General features: G+C 46.3%; 1 protein-coding gene across 2 annotated transcripts in view; it reads right to left on the bottom strand.

The window, feature by feature from the left end:
• Positions 1-21,844, bottom strand: part of LOC115793792 (protein NLRC3-like) — a 98,221-nt gene that overhangs the window by 6,158 nt on the left and 70,219 nt on the right. For both annotated transcript variants that reach the window (XM_030748900.1, XM_030748901.1), the window contains exons 4-5: positions 10,644-10,817; positions 375-548 (exon numbers count right to left, since the gene is read on the bottom strand). In XM_030748900.1, coding sequence (XP_030604760.1) covers positions 375-548; positions 10,644-10,817 — 348 coding nt within the window. The remainder of the gene's footprint in view (positions 1-374; positions 549-10,643; positions 10,818-21,844) is intronic.

Genomic DNA, 21,844 nt, shown 5'->3' with positions numbered 1-21,844 from the left:
GGTACATTTTACCATTTTTTTAGACTGAAAGTGAGAGGTACGCTGTTTTTGTGTGTGTGTGAATGAGGGGCAGATATTATAAGTTTATACTTCTTTCTGCTCCTTTAAATTCATGATTTTTCTTTTGGTTGTTATAAGAATTATTTATATGTTGATGGAATGATTGAATATTGATATATGTTGATTTACATGTTGATTTATCACCATCACTGACACACTCGCCTTTCATCAAAACACACTTCATTTCAGACAAGAAAAAAGATGAAGAAGAAGAAATTTCCATGTTGAAGGGAAGTTATGTCTGAAGACAAATGAGGTTCACTTGGTAAATAAGCAGATAAGACAGAGAATAGAAACACAGTCAGTGAACTGACCTCAGAGTCTGCAGTCTACATTCTGGATTCTCCAGAAAACCACACAGCTGCTTCACTCCTGAATCCTGCAGATTGTTGAAACTCAGGTTCAGCTCTCTCAGATGGGAGGGGTTGGACTTCAGAGCTGAGCTCAGAGACACACAGCTGATCTCTGACAGGCTGCAGCTCCACAATCTGAACAAAGAATAAAACAAAGAGATCAAATCATTGATGATCAATCAGTTGTGTTCAGGTTTTAAATGTGCAGCTCAACATTATTATGAGATAATCAATGAGCTTTTCTATCAATGAGGAGCATGAATTTGTCCTTCTGATTCTGTGAATCATAATCATGTCAGCTTTCTACACACAGCATCCAGATGAAGTTTTTGGCTCAGTTCAATCATGAAGATCTACCTGCTGACCTGCATTCCTGTCATTGGGCTGCTTCTCTCTTCTTTCCATCATTTCCACTTTCCCACACCATCAAACTCAATTCTGTCCTCATCAGCTGTTCCAATAATCTTACCCGCCTTTGTGAGCGCATCACTTCCTGTTTCCTGTCCTTTCAAACTAAGAGCCATTCTGTCATTCTGCCTTTCACACTCATTTGTGCAACAGCCGTCCTCAGAGAGCCTCATCCAAGCAGGGCCGGATCTAGACTGCTATGTTTGGGTGGGCAGCTAAAAATTATTGGTGGGCGACTTTGTTGAGATGAAGACTGAGGTTTGAGCAGCCGACTAGTGACCTGCAGGTTCCCGGTTTGAGTCCCTGTTCAGATGCTGCCATCTCTGTATCTCTGTGTATCACAACACATCCAACCACAAAAGCTGCTACAACAGGTCAGTGAGAACTACACAGAAAAATAAAACTAGCAGAAAAACTAAACTGGCTCAGCTGCACATGTTAGAGCAGGTTACAACTCTGTGTGTGTGTGTGTGTGTGTCTCTGTGTGTGTGTGTGTGTGTGTTTCTTCTTCTGTGTTTGTACCTCTGATCACATTAAGATGATGGCCAATCACAGACTTTGGAGGCGGGCTGTAGGCTGACCATCCAATCAGACATTAGAAACTGTATTCATAGTTTCTGTGCTGCTTTTTCCTCCAGCTGAACAAAGGGACATTTTTAACTTTTGGTGGGCTCAGCTCACTCTGACCCACTGCTCCAACCGGCCGAGCAACCACGTCTCCATCTGCTCCTCCGCCACCATCAACACGGAGACTCCAGAGGCGGCGCTACGGAGCAGGATTCCCTCCTATCCAGGTAACTTCAGGGTTGATCCTGGGTTTTCTGGACTATGAAGGTGGCTCACTTCTTACGGGGTTTATCTCCATATTTTGTTTTGTTTGTTTTTTGTGTATTTTTTTAAACAGGTGCAGCAATTGATGAACATTGTGGTTTTCTACTTGTGCTCTGTCCTCTCTGTCCCCTTTTCTATTTTCTCCTCTCTTTTTATCTTTCTTGCTTTTTCTCAGCCTGTCAACTCCGGCGTTGCTACAACACATTTATATTTATGTGAAAAATAACACAAATAAATAAATAAAAGGACAAACACTAACAAGAGGAGCTTATAGAGAATCTATAGAGCTCATCTTGGAAGAGCAAATATGTTTGACACAACAGTTCATTCAGATCACATATTAATATTTTCTATGAATCTAAATCTGCAAACTAATGTTCCTAAAGCCTTAAATAAATATGGTCTAGTACACCCCGTGCCCCCCTTTAGACTCACTGCCATATAAAGCAGGACGGCTGCCGTCAGCCTTCAGCCTGATTTAAACATGGTGTCAGACTAAGTTAAAGTTCATCTGCAGATTTTATTGTAACTTCTGGATCTTTACTGCAGATTTTCTCTGTGTGGAACAAACGGCGGTGGATGGAGCAGCTACAAAGTTCTTTTCTTCAGGCTGCAGTTTGTTGATCAGGTGGATGATGAAGGAGCTCCAGCTGTTTCCCAGTAAAGGTTTAATGGTGGTTACAGGAACAAGTGCTGCTGTTTAGGATGCTAGAAAAACGTTTTCATTGGCTCCACCTGAGCTCACGGTCTCAGTAACGGCTCCGCCTCTTTGCTCTGCACCGTGTGATTGTAGACAGACTCACGTTAAACTGACGTCAACACCTTTGGTGCTGTTATCAGTCTTTTTGTTGAAAACTGGGGGCTGCACAAGCTTAATGTTGGAATACTTTGTATTCACACACGTGCTCCTAAATAAGTTTCTATCACAGGTCTGTTTTTAGTCGCTAATGTGGCTGAAACAACATGGAGACACCTGAGCGCTGCAGAGTTTAAACGAAGCATCGAAGCAACAAATTGTGTCGAGGATTTTTTACAATGGAATTATTGGAGTTACTTGATGAATTGTTGCAGCTCTGATCTCAAACAGCAGCTTGTAGCAGCTGCTCAGGGTCTGCTAAAGTCAATAATATAATATATTGATGAAAAGTATTGTAAAAATCATGTCCATCTCTAGAACAGATGCTGATCAAATGTCTTTTTAGAGACTGCTGTCCTCCTCTTTATACAGTCTATGTGTGGAGCACTTCTAGTTTAGCAACAATGAAACAGCCTCAGGTTAGACACAATGATGCATTCAGGATTTGGCTCAAGCTTCCAAGATGGACAAGTGCAGCCACGTGTTTGTGACCAGTCATGTTTGTGCATTTCATGCTGTGTGGAGGAATTTATGTCCAAATTGATGTTGACTAACTGATTCTAAAGATGTGCTCATAACGGCCTTAACTGAGCATGCTCACAGTGACAGCAGATATTGGTCTTGTTTGTGGAAACATGAGGACACAAACATCTTTCTGCTGCTTTTTACACTTTTCTTTTTGTTCTGAGCTGGACCTGTGTGTCTGAAATAAGGCATTTATCACCATCACTGACACACTCGCCTTTCATCAAAACACACTTCATTTCAGACAAGAAAAAAAGATGAAGAAGAAGAAATTTCCATGTTGAAGGGAAGTTATGTCTGAAGACAAATGAGGTTCACTTGGTAAATAAGCAGATAAGACAGAGAATAGAAACACAGTCAGTGAACTGACCTCAGAGTCTGCAGTCTACATTCTGGACTCTCCAGAAAACCACACAGCTGCTTCACTCCTGAATCCTGCAGATTGTTGTTATTTAGGTCCAGCTCTCTCAGATGGGAGGGGTTGGACTTCAGAGCTGAGCTCAGAGACACACAGCTGATCTCTGACAGGCTGCAGCTCCTCAATCTGAACAAAGAATAAAACAAAGCGATCAAATCATTGATGATCAATCAGATGTGTTCAGGTTTTAAATGTGCAGCTCAGCATTATTATGACCTAATCAATGAGCTTTTCTATCAATGAGGAGCATGAATTTGTCCTTCTGATACTGTGAATCATAATCATGTCAGCTTTCTACACACAGCATCCAGATGAAGTTTTTGGCTCAGTTCAATCATGAAGATCTACCTGCTGACCTGCATTCCTGTCATTGGGCTGCTTCTCTCTTCTTTCCATCATTTCCACTTTCCCACACGTCAAACTCAATTCTGTCCTCATCAGCTGTTCCAATAATCTTACCCGCCTTTGTGAGCGCATCACTTCCTCTTTCCTGTCCTTTCAAACTAAGAGCCATTCTGTCATTCTGCCTTTCACACTCATTTGTGCAACAGCCGTCCTCAGAGAGCCTCATCCAAGCAGGGCCGGATCTAGACTGCTATGTTTGGGTGGGCAGCTAAAAATTATTGGTGGGCGACTTTGTTGAGATGAAGACTGGAGGTTTGAGCAGCCGACTAGTGACCTGCAGGTTCCCGGTTTGAGTCCCTGTTCAGATGCTGCCATCTCTGTATCTCTGTGTATCACAACACATCCAACCACAAAAGCTGCTACAACAGGTCAGTGAGAACTACACAGAAAAATAAAACTAGCAGAAAAACTAAACTGGCTCAGCTGCACATGTTAGAGCAGGTTACAACTCTGTGTGTGTGTGTGTGTGTTTCTTCTTCTGTGTTTGTACCTCTGATCACATTAAGATGGTGGCCAATCACAGACTTTGGAGGCAGGCTATAGGCTGACCATCCAATCAGACATTAGAAACTGTATTCATAGTTTCTGTGCTGCTTTTTCCTCCGGCTGAATAAAGGGACATTTTTAACTTTTGGTGGGCTCAGCTCACTCTGACCCACTGCTCCAACCGGCCGAGCAACCATGTCTCCATCTGCTCCTCCGCCACCATCAACATGGAGACTCCAGAGGCGGCGCTACGGAGCAGGATTCCCTCCTATCCAGGTAACTTCAGGGTTGATCCTGGGTTTTCTGCACTATGAAGGTGGCTCACTTCTTACCGGGTTTATCTCCATATTTTGTTTGTTTGTTTTTTGTGTATTTCTTTTAAACAGGTGCAGCAGTTGATAAACATTGTGGTTTTCTACTTGTGCTCTGTCCTCTCTGTCCCCTTTTTCTATTTTCTCCTCTCTTTTTTTTCTTTCTTGCTTTTTCTCAGCCTGTCAACTCCGGCGTTGCTACAACACATTTATATTTATGTGAAAAATAACACAAATAAATAAATAAAAGGACAAACACTAACAAGAGGAGCTTATAGAGAATCTATAGAGCTCATCTTGGAAGAGCAAATATGTTTGACACAACAGTTCATTCAGATCACATATTAATATTTTCTATGAATCTAAATCTGCAAACTAATGTTCCTAAAGCCTTAAATAAATATGGTCTAGTACACCCCGTGCCCCCCTTTAGACTCACTGCCATATAAAGCAGGCTGCCGTCAGCCTTCAGCCTGATTTAAACATGGTGTCAGACTAAGTTAAAGTTCATCTGCAGATTTTATTGTAACTTCTGGATCTTTACTGCAGATTTTCTCTGTGTGGAACAAACGGCGGTGGATGGAGCAGCTACAAAGTTCTTTTCTTCAGGCTGCAGTTTGTTGATCAGGTGGATGATGAAGGAGCTCCAGCTGATTCCCAGTAAAGGTTTAATGGTGGTTACAGGAACAAGTGCTGCTGTTTAGGATGCTAGAAAAACGTTTTCATTGGCTCCACCTGAGCTCACGGTCTCAGTAACGGCTCCGCCTCTTTGCTCTGCACCGTGTGATTGTAGACAGACTCACGTTAAACTGACGTCAACATTTTTGGTGCTGTTATCAGTCTTTTTGTTTGAAAACTGGGGGCTGCACGAGCTTAATGTTGGAATACTTTGTATTCACACACGTGCTCCTAAATAAGTTTCTATCACAGGTCTGTTTTTAGTCGCTAATGTGGCTGAAACAACATGGAGACACCTGAGCGCTGCAGAGTTTAAACGAAGCATCGAAGCAACAAATTGTGTCGAGGATTTTTTATAATGGAATTATTGGAGTTACTTGATGAATTGTTGCAGCTCTGATCTCAAACAGCAGCTTGTAGCAGCTGCTCAGGGTCTGCTAAAGTCAATAATATAATATATTGATGAAAATCATTGTAAAAATCATATCCATCCCTAGAACAGATGCTGATCAAATGGCTGTTTACAGCCTGCCGTCCTCTTTATACAGTCTATGTGTGGAGCACTTCTAGTTTAGCAACAATGAAAAAGCCTCAAGTTAGACACAATGATGCATTCAGGATTTGGCTCAAGCTTCCAAGATGGACAAGTGCAGCCACGTGTTTGTGACCAGTCATGTTTGTGCATTTCATGCTGTGTGGAGGAATTTATGTCCAAATTGATGTCGACTAACTGATTCTAAAGATGTGCTCATAACGGCCTTAACTGAGCATGCTCACAGTGACAGCAGATATTGGTCTTGTTTGTGGAAACATGAGGACACAAACATCTTTCTGCTGCTTTTTACACTTTTCTTTTTGTTCTGAGCTGGACCTGTGTGTCTGAAATAAGGCATTTATCACCATCACTGACACACTCGCCTTTCATCAAAACACACTTCATTTCAGACAAGAAAAAAGATGAAGAAGAAGAAATTTCCATGTTGAAGGGAAGTTATGTCTGAAGACAAATGAGGTTCACTTGGTAAATAAGCAGATAAGACAGAGAATAGAAACACAGTCAGTGAACTGACCTCAGAGTCTGCAGTCTACATTCTGGACTCTCCAGAAAACCACACAGCTGCTTCACTCCTGAATCCTGCAGATTGTTGTTATTTAGGTCCAGCTCTCTCAGATGGGAGGGGTTAGACTTCAGAGCTGAGCTCAGAGACACACAGCTGATCTCTGACAGGCTGCAGGTCCCCAATCTGAACAAAGAATAAAACAAAGAGATCAAATCATTGATGATCAATCAGATGTGTTCAGGTTTTAAATGTGCAGCTCAACATTATTATGAGCTAATCAATGAGCTTTTCTATCAATGAGGAGCATGAATTTGTCCTTCTGATACTGTGAATCATAATCATGTCAGCTTTCTACACACAGCATCCAGATGAAGTTTTTGGCTCAGTTCAATCATGAAGATCTACCTGCTGACCTGCATTCCTGTCATTGGGCTGCTTCTCTCTTCTTTCCATCATTTCCACTTTCCCACAAGTCAAACTCAATTCTGTCCTCATCAGCTGTTCCAATAATCTTACCCGCCTTTGTGAGCGCATCACTTCCTGTTTCCTGTCCTTTCAAACTAAGAGCCATTCTGTCATTCTGCCTTTCACACTCATTTGTGCAACAGCCGTCCTCAGAGAGCCTCATCCAAGCAGGGCCGGATCTAGACTGCGATGTTTGGGTGGGCAGCTAAAAATTATTGGTGGGCGACTTTGTTGTGATGAAGACTGGAGGTTTGAGCAGCCGACTAGTGACCTGCAGGTTCCCGGTTTGAGTCCCTGTTCAGATGCTGCCATCTCTGGATCTCTGTGTATCACAACACATCCAACCACAAAAGCTGCTACAACAGGTCAGTGAGAACTACACAGAAAAATAAAACTAGCAGAAAAACTAAACTGGCTCAGCTGCACATGTTAGAGCAGGTTACAACTCTGTGTGTGTGTGTGTGTTTCTTCTTCTGTGTTTGTACCTCTGATCACATTAAGATGGTGGCCAATCACAGACTTTGGAGGCGGGCTGTAGGCTGACCATCCAATCAGACATTAGAAACTGTATTCATAGTTTCTGTGCTGCTTTTTCCTCCGGCTGAATAAAGGGACATTTTTAACTTTTGGTGGGCTCAGCTCACTCTGACCCACTGCTCCAACCGGCCGAGCAACCACGTCTCCATCTGCTCCTCCGCCACCATCAACACGGAGACTCCAGAGGCGGCGCTACGGAGCAGGATTCCCTCCTATCCAGGTAACTTCAGGGTTGATCCTGGGTTTTCTGCACTATGAAGGTGGCTCACTTCTTACGGGGTTTATCTCCATATTTTGTTTTGTTTGTTTTTTGTGTGCTTTTTTAAACAGGTGCAGCAGTTGATGAACATTGTGGTTTTCTACTTGTGCTCTGTCCTCTCTGTCCCCTTTTTCTATTTTCTCCTCTCTTTTTTTTCTTTCTTGCTTTTTCTCAGCCTGTCAACTCCGGCGTTGCTACAACACATTTATAATTATGTGAAAAATAACACAAATAAATAAATAAAAGGACTAACACTAACAAGAGGAGCTTATAGAGAATCTATAGAGCTCATCTTGGAAGCGCAAATATGTTTGACACAACAGTTCATTTAGATCACATGACAGGATTAAAAAAATTCCCACCAAATTTCTTGTATCAAAGGGGATATTTATTAATATTTTCTATGAATCTAAATCTGCAAACTAATGTTCCTAAAGCCTTAAATAAATATGGTCTAGTACACCCCATGCCCCCCTTTAGACTCACTGCCATATAAAGCAGGACGGCTGCCGTCAGCCTTCAGCCTGATTTAAACATGGTGTCAGACTAAGTTAAAGTTCATCTGCAGATTTTATTGTAACTTCTGGATCTTTACTGCAGATTTTCTCTGTGTGGAACAAACGGCGGTGGATGGAGCAGCTACAAAGTTCTTTTCTTCAGGCTGCAGTTTGTTGATCAGGTGGATGATGAAGGAGCTGCAGCTGTTTCCCAGTAAAGGTTTAATGGTGGTTACAGGAACAAGTGCTGCTGTTTAGGATGCTAGAAAAACGTTTTCTTTGGCTCCACCTGAGCTCACGGTCTCAGTAACGGCTCCGCCTCTTTGCTCTGCACCGTGTGATTGTAGACAGACTCACGTTAAACTGACGTCAGCATCTTTGGTGCTGTTATCAGTCTTTTTGTTGGAAAACTGGGGGCTGCACGAGCTTAATGTTGGAATACTTTGTATTCACACACGTGCTCTAAGTTTCTATCACAGGTCTGTTTTTAGTCGCTAATGTGGCTGAAACAACATGGAGACACCTGAGCGCTGCAGAGTTTAAACGAAGCATCGAAGCAACAAATTGTGTCGAGGATTTTTTATAATGGAATTATTGGAGTTACTCGATGAATTGTTGCAGCTCTGATCTCAAACAGCAGCTTGTAGCAGCTGCTCAGGGTCTGCTAAAGTGATGGTGTGCAGCAGAACACTGAAGTTAACTTTCAAAGAGAGGAAGAATGATTCCTACAACCAAAGAGGTACAGAAGCTGATTTTCCCTCAGTCTGTTTGACAGAGCGAGTCCTAAATGTGTTGAAGAAAGCACAACATTTGGGTCCTGATGATGATGATGATGATGATGGTGGTCAGAAAAAAGCTTGTAGTGTATGACTGCCACCTTCTGGCAGTAATTGTGCATTACATTTTACCAGCCAAGGAAAACATGTACACAAACATATTTTTAGACAAATATTGACAAAACTCATGTCCATCCGTAGAACAGATGCTGATAAAATGGATGTTTAGAGCCTACACATACAGTCTATGTGTGGAGCTCTTCTAGTTTAGCAACAATGAAAAAGCCTCAGGTTAGACACAATGATGCATTCAGGATTTGGCTCAAGCTTCCAAGATGGACAAGTGCAGCCACGTGTTTGTGACCAGTCATGTTTGTGCATTTCATGCTGTGTGGAGGAATTTATGTCCAAATTGATGTCGACTAACTGATTCTAAAGATGTGCTCATAACGGCCTTAACTGAGCATGCTCACAGTGACAGCAGATATTGGTCTTGTTTGTGGAAACATGAGGACACAAACATCTTTCTGCTGCTTTTTACACTTTTCTTTTTGTTCTGAGCTGGACCTGTGTGTCTGAAATAAGGCATTTATCACCATCACTGACACACTCGCCTTTCATCAAAACACACTTCATTTCTGACAAGAAAAAAAGATGAAGAAATTTCCATGTTGAAGGGAAGTTATGTCTGAAGACAAATGAGGTTCACTTGGTAAATAAACAGATAAGACAGAGAATAGAAACACAGTCAGTGAACTGACCTCAGAGTCTGCAGTCTACATTCTGGACTCTCCAGAAAACCACACAGCTGCTTCACTCCTGAATCCTGCAGCTCGTTGTGATCCAGGTCCAGCTCTCTCAGATGGGAGGGGTTGGACTTCAGAGCTGAGCTCAGAGACACACAGCTGATCTCTGACAGGCTGCAGCCATCCAAGCTGAACAAAGAATAAGACAAAGAGATCAAATCATTGATGATCAATCAGATGTGTTCAGGTTTTAAATGTGCAGCTCAACATTATTATGAGCTAATCAATGAGCTTTTCTATCAATGAGGAGCATGAATTTGTCCTTCTGATACTGTGAATCATAATCATGTCAGCTTTCTACGCATAGCATCCAGATGAAGTTTTTGGCTCAGTTCAATCATGAAGATCTACCTGCTGACCTGCATTCCTGTCATTGGGCTGCTTCTCTCTTTCTTTTTTATTATACAACCATCTCCAGACTGCTTGATGCTCAAACTCTGTTATGACACAAATGTCATTTTAACCCTCATCCTACCCACTGGGGTCCATGCAGACCTCAGAGGGAGATTTCTGTCATATCTCACAGGTGGTTTTATTCAATCAATCACATTTTTTATTTTGACTTTTTCCATCAATTTGTTTTTAATGATGTCACATCATTGTTTTCTCTTTCTGCTCTGATTGATTAGTGCTTTATAAAAATACTCCAGTCTAAATCAGACACTTCCACCTCTGCAGTTTTTCATTTATTTCTTTTTAAAGCAACAGCGGGCCAAAGAGGTGTGTGTGTGTGTGTGTGTGTGTGTGTGTGTGTGTGTGTGTGTGTGTGTTAATCAGCACATGTGTCTCTGCTCTGTAGTTTAAACTCTTTGTGATCCTTCTTCTATCAGCTCAGAGTATTTATTGTAACTAAAAACTCTGTATCTCCATTTTTCATAACTCTGTTAATCAGCAACAGTCAGTGAACTCACAGCAGAGTCTCCAGTTTACAGTTTGGACTCTTTAATCCAGCAGACAACAGCTTCACTCCTGAATCCTGCAGGTTGTTCCAGCTCAGGTCCAGATATGTCAGATGGGAGGGGTTGGACTTCAGAGCTGAAGCTACAACTTCACAGTGAGTCTCTGAGAGTCCACAGTTAGAAAGTCTGACACACAAGAAAAGCAACTTAAAGTGATTTAGAAACAGAACATAGAGAACAACCAAAGATAGGAAAACATGACATAATAATATTAATAATAATAATAAAAATTCTTAAGTGCTTTGCTGAATGGTGTTGGTGATCATGGTCCTCCAGCATGCCCTCTCTCTCACACAGTGCAGCAGCTCATTTGGTGTTCTTAGAATAAAATTATTCATTTGAGATAAAAATGCCATAAACAATATCAACTTAAAGAGAAAAGAAGACCCGCTTCACTACATGATAAACATGTAAATGAATTTAGCAAACACAGAATGAAAAAGATGAAAATATCATCAATTTGGCAGTAAAGCACCTCTGGTTTTTTTTCTTTTTTTTTTCTCTGCAGCTCTCAGTGGAGACGGTCACACTTTTCTTCTCTCCCAGCTCTTCCTTTTTCCCTGCTTTGCTGCTTTAGAGTCTCTCTTCACTCAACTTCCGAACTGGAATTTATAATTATGGATCTGGTCAGCTGGTCTCTCAACACCATTGTTTTGATCAAATTTTCACCATGAGGAGATTGAGGGAAGGAGAACTCTATTCCCTCTTATTAATTGACATTCCAGCTGGCTACGTTATGGATTCCTGTGTGGTGTGGAAGATGACGTGCCTGGCTGTATGGTCAATGGAGGACACACACATTTGGCTTATTGACACTGGGATTTCTCTGAATTGGACCTGGAGATACCTGGCTTGTCGTTGCAATTAAGGAAGTCTGGGCAGCTGTCTGGCCTTGGTAAGGCTGCTTATGACGGGAATGCAGGAAGATACAGACTCAAACTCAGACTCTGTATGTCTGGAGCTGATTCTGAGGGGTAAGATCTTGGAGATGTATGTATCTGTTTCTGCAGGAACGAACCAAGAAGATTCAGATGAATTGGATTTTTTCACCACAGAGAGGTGCCAGTAAGACTGAAGGCTGTCAACAAATTAATCAGTACAGTCTGAAACAAAACAAGTCGTAGAATCAGGAATTTGGCTCCGTGGCGTTCTTGGACTGCTGCTTATCAAATTGTCTCCTGGATGTTTGTAAACAGATGCTCTACCCCCCCGCTGTCCTGTCTTCTTCTGTCCTGTGTTGGACTGATCTCCCTGACCTAGCTGCTGATGAACTCTACATCTTATCAGGACTGTTAGCTGAGGAGGGAGTTTGAGTCAGCCCCACAGTAGCCCGACCCCCCCCCCCCCCCCCACTCGCCTCCGCCGGCTCCCCTTTCCATCCCTCCCCACCCTAGTGCTCCCATGCTATATGTTTCTGCTCTATCGCAGAGGTTTTTGTAACCTTATACTGTGTATGTATACAAAGTATGAGATGATTTGTTTCCTCACTCATCCATATATGTTTTCACTATTGTTTCTGTCTTTTTAATGGCAGCGCCTCCAGAAGGGGGGCAGCATGGCCACAGTTCACCTATCTCCCCATGTTTGTTTGTCTTCTTGGATGGGTGTTCTGTTAACTGTAATTTCCCCATTGTGGGTTCAATAAAGTATCATCATCATCATCATCATCATCATCATCATCATCATCATCTGACATTGAAGTTCTCACACATTTGATTTGACTTCATATTCGACCCCTCTACTGATTTCAGTTGACAGACGCTGTAAAAATGAAACTTTTTCTTGTCTTTTTGTGTTTTTGATGCTTTAACAGTTTATACTTTACTGCCCTCAGTAAGCAGCTTTAAATGAGAGCACATAGAACTCACTGTGAACATTAATAATAAAGTTAAATAAGTGAGTTCACAGGATGAACAGATACAAGTTTTAGAAGTGCAGCAGTGCATAAAGTGCAAACAAAGGCAGCTTTAAGGACACACACTTGTTTGTCTCCATCAGTGGTGGTCTTTGGGACTTTGAGTCTCTGTGAGATGGAAACTGTCAGCACTATCTCATATCTTATTCCACCACGTTCACCGACTCAGAGCTCGAGGAGGAAACAGGTAGAGGTGGCAAAAGTACTGACATTCTGTACTTAAGTAGAAGTACAAGTACTTATGTTAAAAAATACTTTAGTAAAAGTCGAAGTACTGGTTCAACTTCTCTACTTAAGTAAAAGTAAAAAAGTACAGGCTCTGAAATGTACTCAAAGTAACAAAGTAAAAGTAGTTCTTTGGAGGATGTTTCTACCTGCTATTTTTGTGTAAAACTAACCGAACCTCATTATATATTATTGTAATAATATAAAATGATATTACATGAGAATACAAACATTATTCCAATCTAAATTTGAATTCTAATGAATGCACTCAGCTTGAATCTGTTATGTAAATGGTAAATGGACTAGTTCTTATATAGCGCTTTTCTACTCAGAGCACTCAAAGCGCTTATACAAAACGTTTTTTACCCATGCACACCCATTCATACAAGCACTTCCATGTTAACTAAGCTAAGTGCTTTTTAATTATATAACATCCACACATATTCACACAGAACGGTCGGAGAGCAACTTGGGGTTAAGTATCTTGCCCAAGGATACATTGGCATGTAGCCTGGAGTAGCCAGGAATCGAACCCCTCACCTTCCGATCAGTAGGTGACCTGCTCTACCTACTGAGCTACAGCCACCCATGTAGGACACAAACTGTGAAAGGGAATTTAAACACAGCTCTGTTCTCTGTGTCCTCCATAGTAGAGGGTGACTGTGCCTCCACCTAAACACCAACATGAGGATACTCAGGGGTTACAGTGGGATTCAGAAGGTGGAGGAACCCTAAGATCAGCTGTAGTGGCTCTGCATGGGGAGAAGAATCACAGCTTTCTATTGTGAGCTGCAGTAAATGATGTTGGTGTGCAGGCTGTGATCAGCTGACCTGCTGCTGCTGCTCTGAGGTTTACTGCTCTGTGTGGATGAACTGAACTCACAAAGATGTAACCCAGTATTTCACAGCTCTCTGAGCTGATCTCCATCCCCTACACTGACAGCATACAGGCTGTAGAAATGTTGGATTCAGTGAATGAATCTCAGCATCAGCAGCTTTGATTCAAACTCATCTCTGCTGCACTGATGTAACCTGTAACTCTGACCATGAACACAAACACTGTGCTCCAGTCCAACACAGAGCTTTACTGTAAATACATTACAACAAGCTAACTTATTTATTAAACACTAAACTGCAGTATTTTCATACAATCTTTGAATTACACAAAGTCAGCATACTTCAGTTTGTTTTCCAGTCCTTACCTTTAATTCTAACCTCTCTTCTTCCTCTCCTGTCCTCTTTCTCCATCTCTGAGTGAACTTCTCTCTCTTTGCTCTCCCTGAAATACAGCAGCTCTTCTTTTAGCTAGCAGACACACTGTGTGACAAACTGCACACACTTTGTGTGTTTGCTGATATTTGCTGAGCATTTAGAAACGTTGCATTTACCTACCACACGTTACTCCCTTCATGCTCGCTCCTCTTCAGTAGCGCTAATTAAGCTGTTTATGTGCCGCAGCGCAACTTACGGACTCGGTCCGGCCCGATTATAGCGCTATAAATGATACATTAATTATATGGGTTTGCGTATTTAATCCCTTTGTACGAGATAAGCCCCGATGATGGAGGATACGCCAGTACGATTGTCTCTTATGTGTTATTATTCCTCCGTTTAGGCTCAGATCGTTTGATGTTTGACGGCGAACTGACCGGAAATGCAAACTTCTCCCTGATGTGTTAAAAAGTAACGAGTCTCTTTGAAAATGTAAGAAGTAGAAAGTACCGATACTTGTGTAAAAATGTAGGGAGTAAAAGTAAAAAGTAGTCAGAAAAATAAATACTTAAGTAAAGTACAGATACCTGAAAAATCTACTTAAGTACAGTAACGAAGTATTTGTACTTCGTTACTTCCCACCTCTGGAAACAGGAAATGTCCCATCATTGCTAAATTTGAACATTTCCAGCAGAAAGAATGGCTTAAAAGCAAGAAGCAGGAATTCAAAGGAACATTGTTTGGTATGAAGGAGCAGTTTCCCAAGGAAACCAACAACAGGTGGAAAATACTATATCCCACTGTGAACACAGACACAGGGGTAAACGGGCCCCCCTCATCATGGATCAGCTCTACACTGACAGACAGTTACTCCAGGATCCCACCACCACCCTGTGGCTCCTCTGAATGGACAAGAAGGCAAAGAAAAGGATTCATGCCTAAAAACTAAATTATGATCATTCACACACACACACGCACACACACACACACACACACACACACACACACACACACACACACACACACACACACACACACACACACACCCACCTGTAAAGCAGGTATACCAAACTCAAGCTCAGTAGCATCAGCTTGCTGATATAACACTCTGTCTTTCCTCCAGCTTGGTACTAAATAGCTGCATGTAGCTAACAGAGGTGTCAGGTATCTATTAAACTATTAAAGCATCTCTTCCCTCTCATGATGCTGAGAGCAGAGCGGCTTTGCTAACAAAGCTGATGACTGAGGTGATGTTAGCGGTTTTAGCTTTTTAGCAGAACAGCTGTTAGCATTCAGTACACGTGCTTCTTTGGTTTCAGACACATTTCTCTATTCAGGCGTCCCTGCAGTCACACACACTTTTCTTTCTCTCAGCAGATTCATTCAGTGACCTGTTGGTGCAGGGGCTGCTGTGAAAAGGTGAGTTAAGGAGCATTTTAAGGATGTGCAGACTGTCATAGCTGTGGTGTTCCTGTGAAAACCCTAAAAGCTTATCTACACATCATGAAGTATGCATGCTGTATAGCAGGCTGCAAGTCTCACTTCACAGATTACAGCGCTTTAAATGTTTCCTTTACTGTCACCATCAACACCAACCAGACAAGACACCGACTCTGTCCACCAAGAGGAGCCACCCTGAAGACTCCCCGGATGTGGCGTCTCAACATAGCAGCAACCAGGTGGACAAGTTGGACTCCATAAATAAGAAAGTGTCCAGCTCTGACGGCCTGGCCCTGCTGGAAATCCTCCACAGAGAGTTTGAGGCTCTGTGGGAGTCTGTGGATTTCAGCCAGCAGCAGGTGGAAGCACCCACTGTGGAAAACACTGTTCTCAGGGAGTCGGAGAAACAGGAATGGACGTGAGAGAACGAACAAAGAGGTGAAAAAAAACCTAGAGGGTCAAATAAGTTTGCACCTGAAAAAAGCTGAGCAAAGAGCGAGGACCCAGAAGGGAACAAGTCCCAGCTTTTTATTTGTTTCTGTCGGCCGGCAGCGCTTGTAAAACACGGGGACACAACCACACGGTGATGAACACATAATGCACCTGCACAAGCATCAATGCAGCAACACGGGCCACTTACGTAGGTCACAGCGCAGCTCTGCAAAGATTCACTGCAGAAGTCTAAATCTGAACAATTCACTTAGATGAGCCATTTGTTCAGTTTGCTTTACTTTCTGACATTATGAGACAAGCTAATTAGCTGCTGATGAAGATGTCATGAAACTCTCTGATGTCAGCTGGTTAGTATGAGTAACAGAGGAAACTGTTTGAATGAAGCTGTGGGAGGGCAGCCTTCTGCTGCTACCAGTTAGTGTGGGTAAAGAGAAACATCACAGAGAGATATTGGTGTTGGCTCTCACTGCGGTATTGTATCACTTCCTGTTCCTGTTTCGGAGCACAGTGTTTTGCTCTCTGTTAGCTGTTATATCTGTATAACTCGATTTATCTGGATAATAACATATTTTAGTGTAATCTTCACCTACTTTAAATAGCATACTCTTTGCTGAATCACCTGTATTCACATTACTCACTTTATTTGTTTTTAGAAATTCGCTAGCTTAGCTCAGCTAGTAGCTTAGCCCCTAGCCGACTCACTACCAGCATGGCTTCTTCTCCTGCACTTTCCTGCTCTGGGTGTCACATGTTTAGTTACTCCTCGGCCTCCTTTAGCAGTAACGGTACTTGTAATAAATGTAGTCTGTTTGTAGCTCTGGAGGCCAGGCTTTCTGAACTGGAGACTCGGCTCCGCACCCTGGAAAATCCTACATCTAGCCAGGCCCCTGTAGCGGGTGCGGACCATGGTAGCTTAGCCGCCGTTAGCTCCCCCCCAGCAGATCCCGAGCAGCAGGGAAAACAGGCCAGCTGGGTGACGGTGAGGAGGAAGCGTAGTCCTAAGCAGAAGCCCCGGGTACACCACCAACCTGTTCACGTCTCTAACCGTTTTTCTCCACTCGGCGACGCACCCGCCGAGGAACAAACTCTGGTTATTGGTGACTCTGTTTTGAGAAACGTGAAGCTAGAGACACCGGCGACCATAGTCAAATGTCTTCCAGGGGCCAGAGCAGGCGACATTCATGGAAATTTGAAACTGCTGGCTAAGGCTAATCGTAGATTTGGTAAGATCGTTATTCACGTCGGCAGTAATGACACCCGGTTACGCCAATCGGAGGTCACTAAAATTAATATTGACTCGGTGTGTAACTTTGCAAAAACGATGTCGGACTCTGTAGTTTTCTCTGGGCCCGTCCCCAATCAGACCAGGAGCGACATGTTTAGCTGCATGTTCTCCTTGAATCGCTGGCTGTCTGAGTGGTGTCCAAAAAATGACGTGGGCTTCATAGATAATTGGCAAAGTTTCTGGGGAAAACCTGGTCTTGTTAGGAGAGACGGCATCCATCCCACTTTGGATGGAGCAGCTCTCATTTCTAGAAATCTGGCCAAATTTATTAACCCTCCTAAAAACTGACTACCCAGGGTTGAGACCAGGAAGCAGAGTTGCAGTCTTAGGGGCTCGACACACGGGGAGCGACGTCGCTCGCTCTCCATTCATTTCCTATGGAGTGTCATGGCCGGGGAGGAAATGGACGAGGAATGGCTGACACGAAGGACTCCAGAAGTCAGCGTAACATAAAAGGGATTTATTTCAACGGGGAAAAAACAAATACAAAAACCGTGGAAGGGAGACGATGGGCAGACACAGGGAACACAGGAACACAAGAACACAGGAATACAGGAACACACGGACACACAACGTCAACGACGCAACAGAGAACAAAACAAAACTGAGGGCTTAAGTACACACTGGGTAATCAGGGCAAGAGGAAACAGCAGGGAACAACAGGTGAGGCAAATGAAACTAATTACACAGGGGAAGCAAAGCTGAACACAAAGCACAGGAAAACCAGACTGTCAAAATAAACAGGAAGTGACAAACCAAGGAACATACTGACTAAACACGGGGAACAGGCACAGACTCAGGACAGAGACGCAGACATATCACAACACTAGGAAATAAACTAACACAAAACGCTGGGCCAACGGCCCAGGACATGACAGTACCCCCCCCTCAAAGGCCGGCTCCCGACGGCCAAAACCAGAAAACAAAACCAGACAAGGGCGGGAGGCGGGGGACCAGGAGGGAGGGCCCGAAACAAAAACAAAGACAGGGAGCAAAACAGAAATCACAGGGCGTGAACAAAACAAATCAAACCCGTACCGGAAGAAAACAAAAACACAGGACCAGAACAAAAGGCGACGGCACAAGGCCGGAGACAGTCCAAAACAGGGGGTCGAAACAAGGAACAGTCCAGGAGCTATGACAAAACAAAAAACAGCAGGGGAAAAAACAGTCCACAGTTCAGGGGAGTCAGTGGGAAATCCAAAAACAAAAAACACACAGTTCAGGAGGCCGCAGAGGCCAAGGGGCCACAAAGCAAAATCCCAACGAGGGAGGCCGACCGCGCTCCCAGCGGCGGCGGCGACGAGGACGAGAAGGAATCACTGGAGGCCGACCGCGCTCCCAGCGGCGGCGGCGACGACGAGGGGGAGTCACTGGAGGCCGACCGCGCTCCCAGCGGCGGCGGCGACGACGAGGGGGAGTCACTGGAGGCCGACCGCGCTCCCAGCGGCGGCGGCGACGACGAGGGGGAGTCACTGGAGGCCGACCGCGCTCCCAGCGGCGGCGGCGACGACGAGGGGGAGTCACTGGAGGCCGACCGCGCTCCCAGCGGCGGCGGCGACGACGAGGGGGAGTCACTGGAGGCCGACCGCGCTCCCAGCGGCGGCGGCGACGACGAGGAGGAGTCACTGGAGGCCGACCGCGGGGCATGCGGCGGCGGAGAAGGGCGACCCCGGGCTCTGGTGGGGAACCCTCGGGTGACGTGGAGCGCTCGGACTGAGCAGAGACCCCCACCGGCTCGGACTGAGCGGGACCCCCTGGCTCGGAGCGCTCGGACTGAGCGGAGACCCCCATCGGCTCGGACTGAGCGGGACCCTCTGGCGCGGAGCGCTCGGACTGAGCGGAGACCCCCATCGGCTCGGACTGAGCGGGACCCCCTGGCTCGGACTGAGCGGAGACCCCCATCGGCTCGGACTGAGCGGGACCCCCTGGCTCGGACTGAGCGGAGACCCCCATCGGCTCGGACTGAGCGGGGCCCTCTGGCGCGGAGCGCTCGGACTGAGCGGAGACCCCCATCGGCTCGGAATGAGCGGAGACCCCCATCGGCTTGGAGTGAGCTGAGCCCACGGGCTGAACGGGGCCTACATAGTGAGGCACCGGATGCGTAGGCTGGGACCGCGGAACAGGGCACACTGCTGCTTTATTGAGCAGCAGGGGCTGCTCGGGGAATAGCCGAGGTGCAGGGGACTGCGTGGAAGCAGGCCGGGAGACGACTGGCTGCGTGGAAGCAGGCCGGGAGACGACTGGCTGCGTGGAAGCAGGCCGGGAGACGACTGGCTGCGTGGAAGCAGGCCGGGAGACGACTGGCTGCGTGGAAGCAGGCCGGGAGACGACTGGCTGCGTGGAAGCAGGCCGGGAGACGACTGGCTGCGTGGAAGCAGGCCGGGAGACGACTGGCTGCGTGGAAGCAGGCCGGGAGACGACTGGCTGCGTGGAAGCAGGCTGAGAGCTAGCTGACACTGGGGCCTGAGAGGGAGCTACTGGAACTGACTGAGAGCGGAGTGGACAGGGAGCGACAGGGGCTGGGGCTGACTGAGTGCTAGGGGGAGCGACAGGAGCTGGGGCTGACTGAGTGCTAGGGGGAGCGACAGGGGCTGGAGCAGACTGAGTGCGAGGGAGAGCGACAGGGGCTGGAGCAGACTGAGTGCGAGGGAGAGCGACAGGGGCTGGAGCAGACTGAGTGCGAGGGAGAGCGACAGGGGCTGGAGCAGACTGAGTGCGAGGGAGAGCGACAGGGGCTGGAGCAGACTGAGTGCGAGGGAGAGCTACAGGGGCTGGAGCAGACTGAGTGCGAGGGAGAGCTACAGGGGCTGGAGCAGACTGAGTGCGAGGGAGAGCTACAGGGGCTGGAGCAGACTGAGTGCGAGGGAGAGCTACAGGGGCTGGAGCAGACTGAGTGCGAGGGAGAGCTACAGGGGCTGGAGCAGACTGAGTGCGAGGGAGAGCTACAGGGGCTGGAGCAGACTGAGTGCGAGGGAGAGCTACAGGGGCTGGAGCAGACTGAGTGCGAGGGAGAGCTACAGGGGCTGGAGCAGACTGAGTGCGAGACAGCGCTGCTGGCTGCGTGGGAGCAGCCTGAGGGCTAGGGAGATCTGGCTGCGTGGAAACAGAGAGGTGAGAGCTAGCTGACACTGGGGCCTGAGAGGGAGCTGACTGAGAGGGCACTAAAACAGCTGACACGGGGAACCGAGGGAGAGCGACTGGAGCTAGAGCTGACTGAAGGCGAGAGAGAGCGACTGGAGCTAGAGCTGACTGAGACCCTGCTGCTGCAGCTAACACAGAAGACCGATGCAAAGGCTTGGACCTGGCTGCCCCCACCCGCGGAACAGGTACGGGTGCAGAGGTCAGCCCGTCCGTGGCTGCCCCCACCCGCGGAACAGGTACGGGTGCAGAGGTCAGCCCGTCCGTGGCTGCCCCCACCCGCGGAACAGGTACGGGTGCAGGGGAAGCTGGAGCTAAGGGAGCTGGAGCAGGGTGAGCAGAGGGAGCTGGAGCTAACTGAGGGGTCTGGGACTGCGACTGAGGGGGAGCTGGAGCTACAGCTGACTGGGAACACTGCGACTGAGGGGGAGCTGGAGCTACAGCTGACTGGGAACACTGCGACTGAGGGGGAGCTGGAGCTACAGCTGACTGGGAACACTGCGACTGAGGGGGAGCTGGAGCTACAGCTGACTGGGAACACTGCGACTGAGGGGGAGCTGGAGCTACAGCTGACTGGGAACACTGGGAAAAAGCTAAGGGAACTGACAGGAGTGGCTGAGAGGCTGCAGCAGTGGTCTGTGGTGCTGGCTGTAGGTGAAGGGTGGTGATTACAAAGTCTTTCACTAACCCGTGCAAGGAGTCCAACAGCCAAGGGAAACTGGCAATCAGGTCTTGAAGCCTGGTGGTGATGGCTTCCTGTTCCTCCTTACACGGGTCAGATAACAAGTCCAAGCATAATCGGTCCACTCTTCGGATCAAAATTTTCCTGCTCTCCTCTGAGAGGGAGGAAGCAGCAGAGTACATGACGGGCTGAAGTTGCTCTTTCTGCTCCCGCGGCGATTCTCTCTGATGCTGCCGGGAGCTTGGTCTTCCTCCGTCAGCAGCAGGCAGTGGTGACGCGGAAGTGGTGGGAGGCCAAGGACCCCTGTGACCCAGGAATCGGAAAAATGACTCCTCTGGAGTCATTCCGGGCGCCGGCTCCAGGAAAACGTCTCTCCGCTTCCTCCGGTATCTCGTCCTCCGTGGCTGCGGCGACTGCTGAGAAAAGGAGGGACCAGCAAGCGGAGTGACAGGTGAGGGAGCGGCCGGCGCCAAAAACAGTCCGCCCACGCGGCAGACCTGCGGTTTAGGCGGGGGCGGTGAGCGGCGTCGCCGGGGACCGTTCAAAAAAGCTGGTCCCCCCAGCGCCAGGCGAGTGCCGTTGTAGCAGCCGGAGCTTGCAGGGTCTTTAGTATGGTTGCGTCGTTCTGTCATGGCCGGGGAGGAAATGGACGAGGAATGGCTGACACGAAGGACTCCAGAAGTCAGCGTAACATAAAAGGGATTTATTTCAACGGGGAAAAAACAAATACAAAAACCGTGGAAGGGAGACGATGGGCAGACACAGGGAACACAGGAACACAAGAACACAGGAATACAGGA

The sequence above is a fragment of the Archocentrus centrarchus genome, chromosome 16 (assembly GCF_007364275.1).
Source record: "Archocentrus centrarchus isolate MPI-CPG fArcCen1 chromosome 16, fArcCen1, whole genome shotgun sequence".
In the NCBI taxonomy this organism is placed as follows: Eukaryota; Metazoa; Chordata; class Actinopteri; order Cichliformes; family Cichlidae; genus Archocentrus; species Archocentrus centrarchus.
Note: the sequence above shows the minus strand (reverse complement) of the source record. Positions and strands in the feature narration are given on the sequence as shown.